At 36.5% G+C, this 15,761-nt stretch overlaps 1 protein-coding gene across 1 annotated transcript in view; it reads left to right on the plus strand.

Annotated features, from left to right (window-relative positions):
• The window catches only part of CD2AP (CD2 associated protein), a 141,700-nt gene that overhangs the window by 92,593 nt on the left and 33,346 nt on the right, over positions 1-15,761 (plus strand). The window contains exons 9-11 of the mRNA XM_047858581.1: positions 1,389-1,493; positions 6,675-6,711; positions 8,653-8,715. Coding sequence (XP_047714537.1) covers positions 1,389-1,493; positions 6,675-6,711; positions 8,653-8,715 — 205 coding nt within the window. The remainder of the gene's footprint in view (positions 1-1,388; positions 1,494-6,674; positions 6,712-8,652; positions 8,716-15,761) is intronic.

The raw sequence follows: 15,761 nt of genomic DNA on the forward strand, positions 1-15,761 counted from the left end.
TCCTTTAACTATTTTTTGTTGTTGTTATTGTTTTATTTTTGAGAGAGTGCAAGCGAGGGAGTGGCAGAGAGAGGGGGCTCTGCACTGACAGCAGTGAGCCTGATGTGGGGCTCAAACTTGCAAACCGCTTGATCACGACCTGAGCTGAAGTCAGATGCTCAACTGACTCAGCCACACAGGTGCCCCTGTAACTATCCGTAATACAAGAAAACTATAAATAAAATACAGTTTTTGTTAATGACTATATAGCACGATTTCTGAAAAATTTTCCCTGTCTTAAATTGACTTTGTTATCGGATGGTTTAGTATATGTAATTTTTAATATCCATACAGTTTTGGACTGGTTGCACCTTATTTCTCATGGCCAGGTGGTATTTAGAAGGAATTGTAGAATAACTTGTTAATTTCTAGAGAAATGAATAATATGATTGTGTTTTGGTATATAAAGTGTTAAGAATGTTAAGTAAGATACAGGTTAGAAAGTCATAGTCTGTGTCCACCCTCTTCTCAGCACTTTGTCCTTTCTCTTCGCTGAAAACCTTTTATCCTCATAAACCAAATTTTAAAATTATTTGACTCATTTGTTTTTTATTTATTTTTTAACGTTTATTCATTTTTGAGAGAGAGAGACATAGAGCGTGAGTGGGGAGGGACAGAGAGAGAGGGACACGCAGAATCTGAAGCAGGCTCCAGGCTCTGAGCTGTCAGCACAGAGCCCGATGCAAGATTCGAACTCACAAGCCGTGAGATCATGACCTGAGCCAAAGTTGATGCTTAACCAACTGAGCCACCCAGGTGCCCCTAAAATTTTTGACTCATTAAAAAAAAAATCCCAATTTTATAACTACTGCTGGAAGTAATGTATGGGTAATATGTGCTTTTTAGGGAGGACCTTATGATCTGTTTAACTCTTTTTTTTTCTTTTTCGTAAAAAAAATTTTTTAATGCTTATTTTTGAGGGAGAAACAGAATGTGAGTGGGAGTTGGGGAGGGGTGGGAAGGAGACATAGAATCTGAAGCAGGCTCCAGGCTCTGAGCTCGAGCCCACAGACTGTGATATCATGACCTGAGCCACAGTCACACGTTCAACCAACTGACCCACCCAAGCTCCCCAACCCTTTTTTTTTCTTGTAAAAATAATGGAATTCAGTATTTTTATATTTTGTTGTGAACTTTTTTCTTATTTAAAGATAACACCTATTATTAATATTATATAATATTTTGCATTGTGAATGTTATATTTATTATTATATTTCAATTTTAAATATAATACTTGTGTATAGTTTACAGTATTTATATAAATAAGTTTATATAATGTTTAATAAGTAAATATATATTTAAATAATATAAAATTAATATAATTATTTGATTTTTCATTTGCATTATAGGAGACTGGAGAAACTGGCTGGTGGAAGGGTGAACTTAATGGGAGAGAAGGAGTATTTCCAGATAATTTTGCTATTCAGATAAATGAACTGGATAAAGACTTCCCAGTAAGCTTTTGTTTTTCAATGATGATAACTGTTTAATGAACCTTTGGCCAGTATTTCTTTACAGTTTTGTTTGCATTATTACTGAACAACTTTATGAGGCGGTTTCCAGTTTATATATTCAGGTAAAATTGATTTGAGCTGTAGTAAAACTAAAGAATATTTCAGTTCTGTGCTTTATTTCAGGTTTTCTTTCCCCACTGACTATATTGAAAAGTAACCTTAGACTTTATTACTTTATTATAATTTAAAGAAAAAAGTCTCTCATACTAGTTAGACAAATTAACACTTGCCTGGAAGAATTTATACTTTAATTGTACTTTTGTTGAAAATCTTATTTTAAGGAACTGTTAATCTTACTATATTACTCTGTAGTGCATTTTTGGGAGGGTAAGAAGCAGTCTTTGCTTTCTTACAAGACTTAAGACCTCTGTCTCACTTCTTACAGTGAATAAAGTGAGGCTGAGTCATTCATCAGTGATCTTTTGCTTTTCTGCAACTTGATTCCTTTTTCCCCCATGGAAGAATGGATCTAATTGAGGATTGATTGATTGACTGAAGTATAATTACATACAGTGTCCTATTGGTTTTAGGTATTGTAGATCATAAGGTTTAGATATTTTTATATACTACAAAATGGCACCCGTGATAAGTCTAGTTATCATCTATCACCATACAAAGTTATTATAACATTATTGACTATATTCTCTATGTTGTTCATTACAGCCCCATGACTTAGTTATTTTATAACTGGAAGTTTGTACTTCTTACTCCCCTTAATCTTATTTTATCTGCTCCCTATTTCACCTTCTCCCTTATGGTCACCAGGAGTTTGTTTCCTATGTCTATGGGAGTCTATTTCTGTTTTGTTTATTCATTTGTTTTTTAGATTCCACATATAAGTGAAATCATACAGTATTGTCATTACTGTCTGACTTATTTCACTTAGTATATTATTGTGTAGGTCCATCTGTGTTGTCACAAATGGTAAGATTTCATTCTTTTAATGGCTGAGGAGTATTCCATTGTGTATGTATACATTATCTATATATAATATATTATCTTCCAGTAGTGAACAGTTTTACTTCTTCCTTTCCAATTTGGATGCTTTTCTTTTTCTTGCCTAATTGCTATGGCCAAGGTTTCTAGTACTATGTTGAATAAGCATGGGGGAGTCCTTGTCTTATTCCTGATCCTAGAGGAAAGCCTTTTAGCTTTTCACCATTGAGTATGATGTTAACTGTGGGTTTGTCATGTATGGACTTTATGGTTTTGATGTACATTCCTTCTATACCCACTTTGTTGAGAGAGTTTTTATAAATGGATATTGTATTTTTTTAAACAGTCTTTCTGCATCTGTTAAGATGATATGATTTTTATCCTTCATTTTGTTAAAATGGTGTGTTATGTTGATTGATTTGCAAATGTTGAGTCATTCTTGCATCCCTGAAATAAGTCCCACGTGATCATGGTATATGATCCTTTTGACATTGTTCAATTCATTTTGCTAATATTTTGTTGGCGATTTTTACATCTATATTCACCAGGGATATTGCCTGTAATTTTCTTTTTGTGTGTGTGATATCTGACTGGTTTTGATATCAGGGTAATGCTGGCCTCGTAAAATGAGTTGGGAAGCATTCCTTCTTCTTCGATTTTTTGGAATAATTTGAGAAGGATAGTTACTAACTCTTTAAATGTTGGTAGAATTCATCTGTGAAGCTCTCTGGTCCTGGACCTTTGTTTCTGGGAGTTTTAAAATTACTGATTGAATTTTATTATTTGTAATCGGTCTATTTATTATTTTTTTGTAATCAAGTCTTGGAACCCAGAAGAAATGGATACATTTCTAGAATCATACTTTTTATGTGGTTATCATGATTATCCATTTCTTCTGTGTTTGCCAATTTGTTGGCATGTAATTGTACTAATTTCTTAGGATCCTTTATATTTTTATCGTGTCAGTTATAGCTTCTCGTGTTTAATTTATTTATTTGGGTCCTGTCTTTTTCTCTTCATGATTTTGACTAGAGGTTTATTGATTTTGTTTATCTTTTCAGTAATCTGGTTTTAATTTCATTGATCTTGTCTGTTTTTCAATCTCTGTTTCATTTTATTTCTGCTTTGGTCTTTGTTCTCCTAACTTGGGGTTTTGTTCTTTTTCTATTTTCTTTACATGTAAATTAATACTGTTCATTTGGGAATTTTCATATTTCTTGAGATTGCTATAAACTTGTCTGTTAGAACTGCTTTTGATGTGTTCTATAGGTTTGAAAGTTGTGTTTCTATTTTTCATTTGTTTCAACATAGTTTTTTATTTTCTCTTTGATTTCTTTGTTGACCCATTGATTGTTTAGTAACATTGTTTAGTCTCCATATGTTTGTGCTTTTCCAGGTTTCTTCTTGCAGTTAATTTCTAATTTCATACCGTTGGGGTTGGCAAAGATACTTGTTATGATTTCAGTCTTTGGAATTTATTTCTTATTAATTTTTTTTTTTTACTGTTTGTTTTTGAGAGAGAGAAAGGGAGGGAGGGAGAGAAAGGGACAGAGAGAGAGGGAGGCAGAGACTGAAGAAGGCTCCAGTCTCCGTACTGTCAGTTCATGGCCTGAACTGAAGTTGGACACTTAACTGACTGAGCCACACAGGCGCCCCTAACTTTTGCCATTTTAATTATAATATATCTTTGTATGGCTCTCTTTGGTTTCATCTTGTTTGGAACTCTCTGTACTTCCTGGACATGGATGTCTTTCCTTTACTAGGTTAAGGATGTTTGTAGCCATTATTTCTTCAAACAGATTTTCTGTCTCTTATTTTTATCCTTCTGAAACCCCTACAATGTGAATGTTAGTACAATTATTGTCATTTCTGAAGTCTCTTAAACTATTCTTATTTTTTAAAAATTCTTTCTTCTTTTGCTGTTCTGATTGGGTGATTTCCACTATTCTATCTTCCATTCAGGTGATCCATTCTTCCTTATGCTCTAATCTGTTGATGTCCTCTAGTGTATTTATTAGTTCAGTTATTGAAATTTTCAGCTCTGACTACTTTTTGGTACCTTCTTATATTTTCTACCGCTTTGTTAAGGTTCTTACTGTATTTCTTCATTCTTCTAAGTTGAGCAAGCATCTTTATGACCATTACTTTGAATTGCTTATCAAGTAAATTAATTACCTCTATTAGGGTTTTTTTTTCTGAGGTTTTATGTTGTTCTCTTGTTTTGAACATTCTGTTTCCTTATGTTGTTTGTCTTTCTGCATTTGTGTCTGTAAATTTGGCAGAACAGCTAACTCTTGGTCTTGAAGGAGTGGCCTTATGTAGCAGTCCCCTTTGTTTACTGTGTATGCCAACAGGATTTGGTTGGGCAGTTGGAGCTGGAGTAGGCGTGAGCTAGGGTTGCCCTGGGGCTTGCTACAATGGGTCACATGGGCAGGATGGCTGCGGCTAGAGCTGGCGCAGACTCGTTGGTGTATGACTTGAGCTGGTGTGGACATGGGACCAGGCATTCCAATGTACTCTGTGCCAGGGCCACACGGGCGGGAGGGCTTGAGCTGTTGTGTGCAGGCCTGGGGTATGCTGGAGCTTCCAGGGCCACCTTGTTGGGATGGCTAGAGCTGGGGCTGGCAAAGGCAATAGGCTGTCTTGGTGGGAAAGCTGATCTGGGTTAGGGGCCTGGGACTTGCTGGGGCAGTTTTAATAGGCCAGCAAGAGTGCCTGGACTCTGCTTTCATTGGCACTGTCAAAGTAGAGTGTTGGGAAAGAAATAGTGGCAATTTCAGGCATCTCCGACCCTGGAGAGAGTTCTAGCAGTTCCTTCCACCATTTGGCAGAAGCTCTATGGTCTTCACTTATAGTCTAGTTGCCCTTTAAATTGCTCTTTTGTTTCTGTGCCCCAGGGCAGGTGTGTCTGCTTGGGACCCTCAATGATACCCCCTACTGCAAGTCCTTACATCTGGGGTGTGTTTTGTGTTGTTACCTTGTCTCCTACTGTTCTCTGTGTGGTCCCTCTGTTGTTTGTTGTACAGAAGCTGTTCAGTCCACCCTCAATTTTTAAGGAAGAATTGCTCTGTATGTAGGTGTAGTTTTATCATGTCCACGAGAGAAGGTCAGTTCAGAGTCTTCCTATTCCATCATCTTGGACTGCCTCCTCCTTGCTCCTTTTCTAATGGAGTTGGAGAGCAGACACTGAGAGCAAGATGGTCTGCTGGATTTTATTTAAGCCAATGTTGAAATTTCCAAACTTTGCAGTCTTTATGTAGTTAAGTGAATCACTAGAGGTTACTCTATGGGTTAATGCTGTCTGAGGCCCTTCTTTTGCTCGATTTCATTCAGTATTCAGCCTTCCGGGTGCTTTATTTTTATACCCAAGGAACACATTATTTGGGAGGGCTTATTTGGTGTTCATACAGCACTATCAGTTAATTTTAATTTGGGAAAACCTGATTCACATGTCTCAAGTTTTTGATGTCATTAAGTCTTAAAAATGAATAAATGCTAAACCCAACAAATTTGAATAAATTGAAGAAAAACAGGCTTTTTCCTTGAATCTTCTCTTTGAGAGTTCTGAAGAATCAAGAGTATAAGCTAGATATATTTATTAGGTGACTCTTTTTTTTGTTGTTGTTTGTTTTAAAAACAGTCTCTTCTCTCTCCTTTTCCCCAGTACTCAGCTGTTAAAGAGACGTAAAATTGTGCCTTGGAATCTTAAAGTAGGGGAGGCAATAATGAATATTTTTGATTATCATTTTGATTTTTTTAATGCTTCTTTATTTTAGAGAGAGAGAGAAAGAGTAGGGGAGGAGCAGAGAGGGAGTCAGAGCATCCAAAACAGGCTCCGTGCCGAAAGGAGGGAGCCTGATGTGGGGCTTGAACTCACAAATTGTGAGATCATGACCTGAGCCAAAGTTGGATGCTTAGTCGTCTGAGCCACCCAGGTGCCCCTGATTATCATTAAGATTTTTTAGATTTATCATAATCACTGGTAAGTTTTGACATATTTGAATTTTGATCAAGAAGGCATTTGTTCTAATAGAATAAGTTTTTTGTCAGTGGCCTTTTGGTTGTTAAGATCTTACTATTTTATAACAGATACTCATATAATTTAGATTATTAACAATCAGAAGTTATTTTAAGCATATGTAAGATGTAAGTATTCACATATTTTTACCATTGTTATTTTAATAGAAACCAAAGAAACCACCACCTCCTGCTAAGGGTCCAGGTATGTAGGAAACACATTATTCAGTTTGCTGTTTTTCATATTTTCAAGTTATAAAATGGTGAAATTGGATTTTAAGTAAACCATTTATTTATATGAGCAAAAACCAAATATGATGTAATATATACAAATTCTAGAAATACATAAAAATTGAGTGTTCACATGCATTAAGTCTGTATTTTTTAAGTATAAATTGTATACAATAGGATGTTAAAAATAATTTGTATACTTTAGTTATGACTTGTCATATTTCCCCCCCACACACACACAATTTAAGTTTATTAGTCTTGAAAGAGAGAAAGAGAGCAAGCAGGAGAGGGCCAGAGAGAAAGAGGGAGAGAGAGAGAATCCCAAGCAGGCTCTGCACTGTGCAGAGCTTGATGTGGGGCTCGAACCCATGAACTGTGAGATCATGACCTGAGCCGAAATCAAGAGAGGGACACTTTGAGCCACCCACGTGCCCCTGTCATTTCTAATTAAGAAAATTGACCAAGTTTAAATGCATTTAGAATAGTATACTTCAGGGGCACCTGTGTGGGTCAGTTGGTTAAGCGTCCAACTTCTGCTCAGGTCATGATCTTGCAGTTTGTAGGTTCAAGCCCCATGTTGGGCACTGCTGACAACTAAGAGCATGGAGCCTGCTTTGGATTCTGTGTCTCCCCCTCTCTCTACCCTTCCCCCACTCATATTCTGTCTCTCAAAAACAAAAATAATTTTTAAAAATTAAAAGAATAGAATACTTAATATATTGACCTGACTAATTAGTTATTCCACTTTTTCACATTAAATTCATTTGTTAATGTCTCATATAAATACTAATTATTTGTATTTCTTCAGAGAGTATGCTGAAGGGTTAAACAAACTCGAAGAGTTTATTTTTATTTTTTTAAGCAGTTGAATATATTATGGTATACTTAGAAGAGTTTTCCAGAGTTACAGTTTCATAATCTGGCCCTTTATCTATTTCTGTAAGTTTTAGATCCTAATTTCATTTCTTCTCCTTTTTTTCTTTTTTTTTCTTTTTCTTTTTCTTTCTCTTTCTCTTTCTCTTTCTCTTTCTCTCTTTTTGTTTCTCTTTTTCTTTTCTCTCCTCTTCTGTTACTTTCTAGTTTTTTGTTTTCTTTTTCTCTTCTCTTCTCTTCTCTTCTCTTCTCTTCTCTTCTCTTCTTTTCTTTCAAGGGGGTGGGAGGGGGAGGGGCAGAGAGATGGAAAGAGAGAATCCCAAGCAGGCTCTGAGCTGTCAGCATGGAACCCGATGTGGAATTTCATCTCACAACCAGGAGAAGATCATGACCTGAGCCCAAATCAAGAGTCCACATTTAACTGAACCACCTAGGTGTCCCTAGCCCCTAATTTTTGATTTTTATAAGTGAGGTAGAATTATTTTCTTGAAAGATTTGCTCTTTTAAGAAATAATACAGGTCCTTTCCTACTCCAAGTTTTCATCTTTGTGTTTGCTGACTTAATCCCAGAGCAAGGAAAGCATAAGTTAAAAGTAATTTTTATGGAAGTTGGTGTTCCAGGCTTTTTATTCACTAGTCATATTGGGGCTTTCAAAATTTAATTAAAGTTAAATCAAATAAAATATTGAATTCCCCAGTCACAGTAGTAGTATTTCAAGTCAACACACTCAGTATTGATAACACAAAAATAGAATATTTCCATCATCATGGAAAAGTTCTACTGGAGAGTGGTGTTGTAGAGGGTATGAACACCTTCATTTGGCAAAGAAGGAACTGAGACCAGAGTTACTACTCAGCCATGTAATGGTGGTAGGTGCAGGATTAGATAGTTAGCCTAGTGATTATGGTACATTGTTGTTTCTGTTAAGTCATGTTTTCCTCTGATGTTATTTTTAAACTGACCTTTTCTGCTTAGTAGTATAATTGTTTTTGTGCTTTGAAACTAATTTTTTTAAGTACTAATTTTGGCTTTTTTCCTTAGCTCCAAAGCCTGAGCTAATAGCTACAGAAAAGAAGTATTTTCCTATAAAGCCAGAAGAAAAAGGTAAGGGTAATTCTTCCACTTTCAGAAAAATAATTCTTCTTTGGATTTGTCATTGTAGATAATAATATCTCTCCACATTGATTGATTTACACTGATTTTTTTTATTATTAAATATAATTTATTGTCAAATTGGTTTCCATACAATACCCAGTGCTCATCCCAACAGGTGCCCTCCTCAATACCCATCACCTACCCCCCCCTCCCTCCCACCCCCCATCAACCCTCAGTTTGTTCTCAGTATTTAAGAGTCTCTCATGGTTTGCCTACTTCCCTCTCTGTAACTTTTTCCCCCCTCTTCCCCTCCCCCATGGTCTTCTGTTAAGTTTCTCAGGATCCACATATGAGTGAAAATATATGGTATCTTTCTCTTACTGACTTATTTCACTTAGCATAATACCCTCCAGTTCCATCCACGTTGCTGCAAATGGCAGGATTTCATTCTTTCTCATTGCCAGGTAGTATTCCATTGTGTATATAAACCACATCTTCTTTATCCATTCGTCAGATTTACACTGATTTTTAACAACTGTTCAGTATTTATTTGGAGTTTTCTGGGAGGAAGTACTTTATCAAGAGTGATAGGAAATTAAGGTTTTATTCAAACTGATACCAATTTACATTCATTAAAAAGTTAAACTATTACTTCAGTAAGGTTATAGTATTTCATTATATTATTATTATTATTTGTTTTTTCAAAAAATAACGAAAGTAAGCATTAAATAGTTATACTTTATCTTTTTTGCAGTCTCAAAATAAATTTTAAAAAATTCTTAGGTGTAAGAGTGAGTTATGGGGTGCCTGGGTGGCTCAGTCAATTGAGCATCCAACTTCGGCTCAGGTCATGATCTCCCTCTGTGTGGACAGCTTGCTCAGAGCCTGGAGCCTGCTTTGGATTCTGTGTCTCCCTCTATTTCTTCCCCTTTTCTGCTCATGCTCTCTCTCTGTCTCTCAAAAATAAATGAATGTTAAAAAAAATTTTTTTTAAAAGTGAGTTCTAACATGGAAGTGATTTGTTATGTATTATTTAATTTTCACTGTCTGTATTTGTCATATAAACTTGGAAAGTATTCCAAGGTACCATATCTATTTTGTTAAAAACATCATTTTGTTTTGTTATTATTAATTTGGAGAAAATAACTATTTCTCTTTGTGTACAGAAAGATCTGCAATGGTTATATCTAGTATTTTAGGTTATATATACAGTTGACCCTTGAGCAGCATGGGTTAGAACTGCACAGGTCTAGGGGCGCCTGGGTGGCGCAGTCGGTTAAGCGTCCGACTTCAGCCAGGTCACGATCTCGTGGTCCGTGAGTTCGAGCCCTGCGTCGGGCTCTGGGCTGATGGCTCAGAGCCTGAAGCCTGCTTCCCATTCTGTGTCTCCCTCTCTCTCTGCCCCTCCCCCGTTCATGCTCTGTCTCTCTCTGTCCCAAAAATAAATAAACGTTGAAAAAAAAAATTAAAAAAAAAAAAAAAAAAAAAGAACTGCACAGGTCCATTGGTACGTGAATTTTTTTCGATAAATAGGATACAGCACTGTAAATGTACTTTTCTTATGATTTTATTAATAACTTTTTCTTAAGCTTAATGTATTATAAGAATAGAGTATATAATGTACATAACATAAAATATGTGTTAATTGACTGTTTATGTTATTGGTAAGGCCATTTATTCAACAGTAGGCTTTCAGTTAAGTTTTGGGGAGTCAAAAGTTATATTCAGGTAACTGTGTTCAGCTGTGTAGGGTATTGGTACCCCTAACCCTTGTGTTGTTGACTGTACAAACAAAACCTTGAATACTATTTTAGAATGCTTCTGTTTCTACTGCCAATATCGTTTCTGCCTATCCTTGTGTGTTGCCTGCAGTGTTCCTGTATTCTCTTAACTGATTTCTCTCACTTTAGTCCCATGTCTGGCTTCTATTTCATAGTTTTGCCAGATTCATTTTTTAATAAACTATTTTCTAGAACAGTTTTAGATTCACAACAAAATTGAGCAGTAACTACACAGAATTCCCATACACTCCTTGCCCCACACTTGTACTGCCTCCCCCACTATCAACATCCTGCACCAGAGTGGACCTCCACTAACACATTATCACCTGAAGTCCATAGTTTATATTAGGGTTCATTCCTGAGTTGTACATTTTATGAGTTTGGGCAAATGTATAATTTGACAAATGTGTAATACAATGTCTAACAGAATAGGTCTTATTATTCTAAGAATCTTCTTTGCTCTGTTATTTCATCCCTCCCTTCCCTCAGCCCCTGGTGACCATTAATCTTTTTATTGTCTCCATAGTTTTGCAGAATGTCATATGGGTGGAATCATACAGTATGTAGCTTTTTCACTTTAATATGTGTTTAAGTTTTCTCCATGTCTTCATGACTTAACAGCTCATTTTCTTTTAGTGCTGATTAATATTCCATTATCTATCTATAGCACAGCTTATCCATATTTACCTACTGAAGGACATCTTGGTTGCTTCCAAACTTTATCAGTTATGAATAAAGATGCTATGTATAATTAAACATCCTTGTCAAGGTATTTGGTGGACATAAGCTTTTAGTTCACCTGGGCAAAAATAACCAAGGAGTATGATTGCCAGATCATATGTTAAAAGTATGTTTAGTTGTATAAGAAACTGTCACATCATCTTCCAGATTATGCCATTTTGCATTCCTATCAAGAATGAATAAAAGCTCCTGTTGATCCTTATCTGAGCCAGCTTTTGTTGTTATTGGGAACTGACCCCCCCCCCATTACAATTTTGGTATTATCTTCTACCCTTTTCATTCACTAAATACAGTAACCACATTCTTGTCCCTGAATATGCCATGTATTTTCATAGCTTTATCTCTTTCTCGTTATCTATGCTCAGCATGGGAAGTTTTTAGATTCTTTTTTTCTTTATGTTTGAGAATGTTTTATTTGTCATGCAAAAACAACTTAGTAAAAGTATTTTTTAATTTCAGATGTAATATGGCTATTGTTAGGTCTGAGCATTGGATTGGTTTATTTTGGTGCCTGGTTATAATACCGGTCCTACATGAAAGACTCATTTTACAAAGATACTGAGAACTAAATGTAAGAACTATGTTGTTAACTTCATTACCTACATTATGATATTCCTTTTATAGTCTCCTCCATCAAGTAGGTAGGGATTTTATTAAAATGTAGTAACGACTTCCCATATTCCCTGAAATCAGTTGTGTGGATCCCATTAACAAAATGGAAGGTGATCCATTTTTAGATCATTTATCTGCTCAAAGACCTGGCTTGGTGAAGTAACAAGGACTGAATTTGCCCTCCTGAGTTGAACAACTAGAAGATTGGACAAAATAGATGAAATAGTGGTTTCAGGTATTGGACAATAGATCATTTAGGACTGTTATCACTGAAGGAAGTTATCACTGAGCCAGTAAGGCAAGTCCTAACATTACCCCAGCTTATTGTCTAGAAGCAGTTTATAGGCAGTAGAAAGGAAGAAGCCAAACAGAGTCTGGTTTTCCTCTAGAGCTGAGGAAACAGGAGAAAAGGAGTTTAGGGAGGTCAAAGCAGCTACCGTTTGTGGGGCAGAGTGCCAGAATAGAGGGAACTGCACAGAGAACATTCTGAGATCTCAGTACAGCTTACCATGAGGCTTTGGCTGAGTACTGTGAATTATATACACATGAAAGGAAACTTCCACAGGTAGAGAAATAACTACTAGAAAACATTTGGTGAAGCAGTTTTTGGAACTCACTAATAGTTCATGTTCCCACAAGCCACAGGGGAAAGACTTCATAAAGTGTAGGATGGAGTCCATAAAAGATTATATCACCTTAGACTAAAGTCGTCTTCACATTTACCTTGGAAGCAGATTGAACTATTTCCTGAACAGGATTCTATACAATTTGGAAGAGTATAACACCTGAGAGTGTTAAATATATAGTGTCTGGGGCGCCTGGGTGGCTCAGTCGGCCGACTTCAGCTCAGGTCATGATCTCGTGGTCCGTGAGTTTGAGCCCCGCGTTGGGCTCTGTGCTGACAGCTCAGAGCCTGGAGTCTGTTTCGGATTCTGTGTCTCCCTCTTTCTCTGACCCTCCCCCGTTCATGCTCTGTCTCTCCCTGTCTCAAAAATAAACGTTAAAAAAAAATTTTTTTAAAAAATATAGTGTCCATTATCTGATAAAAAATTATTAGGCATGGAAAGAAGCAGGATAATAGCAACCTGTAACTAGAAGAATTAGTCAATGAAACAGACCCAGAAATGGCAAGAGATGATGGAAATAGCAAGGACATTAAAACAGCTATTATAGGGGCACCTGGGTGGCTCAGTTGGTTGTGTCCAACTTTACTTCTGGTCATGATCTCATGATTCATGGGTTCAAGCCCCATGTCAGGCTCTGTGCTGACAGCTCGGAACCTGGAACCTGCTTTGGATTCTGTCTCCCTCTCTTTCTGCCCATCCCTTGCTCGTGCTCTTTCTCTCTCTCTCTCTCTCTCTCTCTCTCTCTCTCTCTCTCTCTCTCTCAAAAATAAACATTAAAAAGAAATTTAAAAAAAGAATGGAGTTTAAATCTTGACTATTTCCTGCCCGTGCCAACATGTAGATTTTCTCAAACCTGCTTAGCAGTTTTCTGCCCCCTAATTTCTCAGAGATACCTGAATGCTGGCCATATTATGCTTCATTAGAATAATAATATCAACACTTTTGAAGCAGAGGTTTTTCCTCCTGCTGTTTGGAAAACGTTTCTTGGACATACCTCTCAGTAACCCACTCCATTCTCAATGACTTGTTCTTGGTATGAACTATGTATGAAAGGAAGGGAGCAACTAATGTTTATTTTGGAGTGCCAGGCAGTGAGGCATATAAATGTGTAGGAGCTCTATTAGGCTTGTAAGTCATTTAAGTGTTTACCTTTATGTACATGTTCTCCTTGGTAGCCTCAGTCACATCCATAGGAAGGGCATAATGGGCTAAAGTCCAGCCATTCAACACTTACTGGTAGAGGCAGTGAATCTGCGCTCACTTGCTTGAGGAGCATTTTTCTCTAGAGTTTCTATACCTGCAGGTGTTAAGACCGGGTTTGTTATTTTTCAGTCAGTTCATAAGCAGAACATAACCAGATGGCATACACCTCCAGGCAGGAAGTAAACACCAATATGTTAATATTGGCAGTATTGTTTCCTAATTAGAATAGGAAGGGAGAGTTGTGCTGGTGGATGTTCCTCTTGAGTTTTTTTGTCTCTGTATCTGACATTAAGGGAGACAAGTTATTGTTGCTGGGGAAATGTAGTCACATGCTAGGAATTCATTGCTAATACACGAGACTACAGATTTTCAGGGTCTAGTTGGCCGATTTCTGGGACTCTGAACCCCAGTAGATTGAATTGTGAATCTTACCCTATCTTTTGGAAACAGTTGTACTTTACTATGTAAGATTTTCTCTTGCAGAAGGTTGCGTGACTGCTGCTGGTTCCCACACAAAGGTCCAGTAGCATCATTAATTAATTCACTCGCTCAATTGCTGAACTAAAAATTAATAAAGACTATCAGAGTTGGATTTTTGTTTTATTTTTGATTCTTCGGACAGTCAGATATATAAAGCTCATGGCTTAACCATCATCTGCATTCTGCTGATTCCCAGTCAGTGTTTGGATTTGTTCATATTCATTGCTGTTTGTACTTTGATTTGTTTGTATTTCATATTTTCTACCTATATGTGTGTTTGTGTGTGTGTGTGTGTGTATTTTATATGTTTTTTTTTTTAATGTTTATTTATTTTTGAGAGAAAGGAAGACAGAGCGTGAGCAAGGGAGGGGCAGAGAGAGAGGGAGACAGAGAATCTGAAGCAGACTCCAGGCTCGGAGCTGTTAGGACAGAGCCTGATGCGGGGCTCGAACCCACGAACCGTGAGGTCATGACCTGAGCTGAAGTCGGGTGCTTAACCGACTGAGCCACCCAGGCACCCCATACTTATATTTTTAACGAATTTCTTTTATGGAGGGCCTACTGGTAGAACATGTTTTGTTTATTTTTTTCTCCTCATTCTTGGTATTTTTGCCTTACGTTGAATTCCAAGCTGGCAAAATTGGTCTTGGTACATAATTGAACATATTGCCTGTAAGTCTGGAGGTCTTGTTTGCTTAGGAGTGTTCTCTTCTTCCTATGAGCCAGTAAAAGGAATGCAGAGTAAAAACTTAATGGAATTGAAATGTGACAAAAATGTGCAGTTTTCTATTCATGTGCTGGCTATGGATAGTATTCTTCATATTACAGAGTTATTTGGAAATCAGTATTCAAAATATGCTTTTCAATTAGTATGTGCTCTGGAATTTTGGTGTAATACAATTTAGTATGGAATTAAAATCAAGATCTGTGTGTTTGACTCATTTAGCGGCAGTTATTATTGGAGACCCTGAACTCAAATGCATGCCTTTTTATCTGTGATGCAGTCTGTAGTACAGACTCTTGAGTTGAGACACCTGTGGTAGAACTCTATTGTATTATATATTTAGTATGCTTACCAAAAAGGAAATAGTACTTATCTCTAATGTTCTACAAAGAATATTTTGGTATCTGTAATATATCACTCCTGTTTGAACCTAAAAATAATCTTGACCTCTTAAGAAGTAGCAAATATTCTTTATTATACTTAACCCACACATGGGACAGACTTTTAATAAATGTCAAATATGCAATAACATAAAACCAATAAATATGTATGTATGAGGCAACTGGCTCATGTTAATCACTAGGATTTAATTTTTTTTTCTATTTTAAGTGATACTCTAATAATTCTAGTTGAATAGTTAACATGTGCATGGTAATGAGGAGATTGTAATTATTCAGAGACTTAGAAAATGAGCATAATGTGTTGACTGGAAAAGAGAAGGTGGTTCCAGACCACAGAAAGAATGTGAAAAGAATGAGAGAAAGCATATTCAAGAAATGGATATAGGTAACTTAGGAAGCTAGAAATTAGCTAGAAATGTAGCGTGGTGCAGTTGTTTTTGGTCTTGGTGGCATATTAGAATTACCTGGGTGTCTTTTAAAAATATGC

Source organism: Prionailurus viverrinus, chromosome B2, assembly GCF_022837055.1.
Source record: "Prionailurus viverrinus isolate Anna chromosome B2, UM_Priviv_1.0, whole genome shotgun sequence".
In the NCBI taxonomy this organism is placed as follows: domain Eukaryota; kingdom Metazoa; phylum Chordata; class Mammalia; order Carnivora; family Felidae; genus Prionailurus; species Prionailurus viverrinus.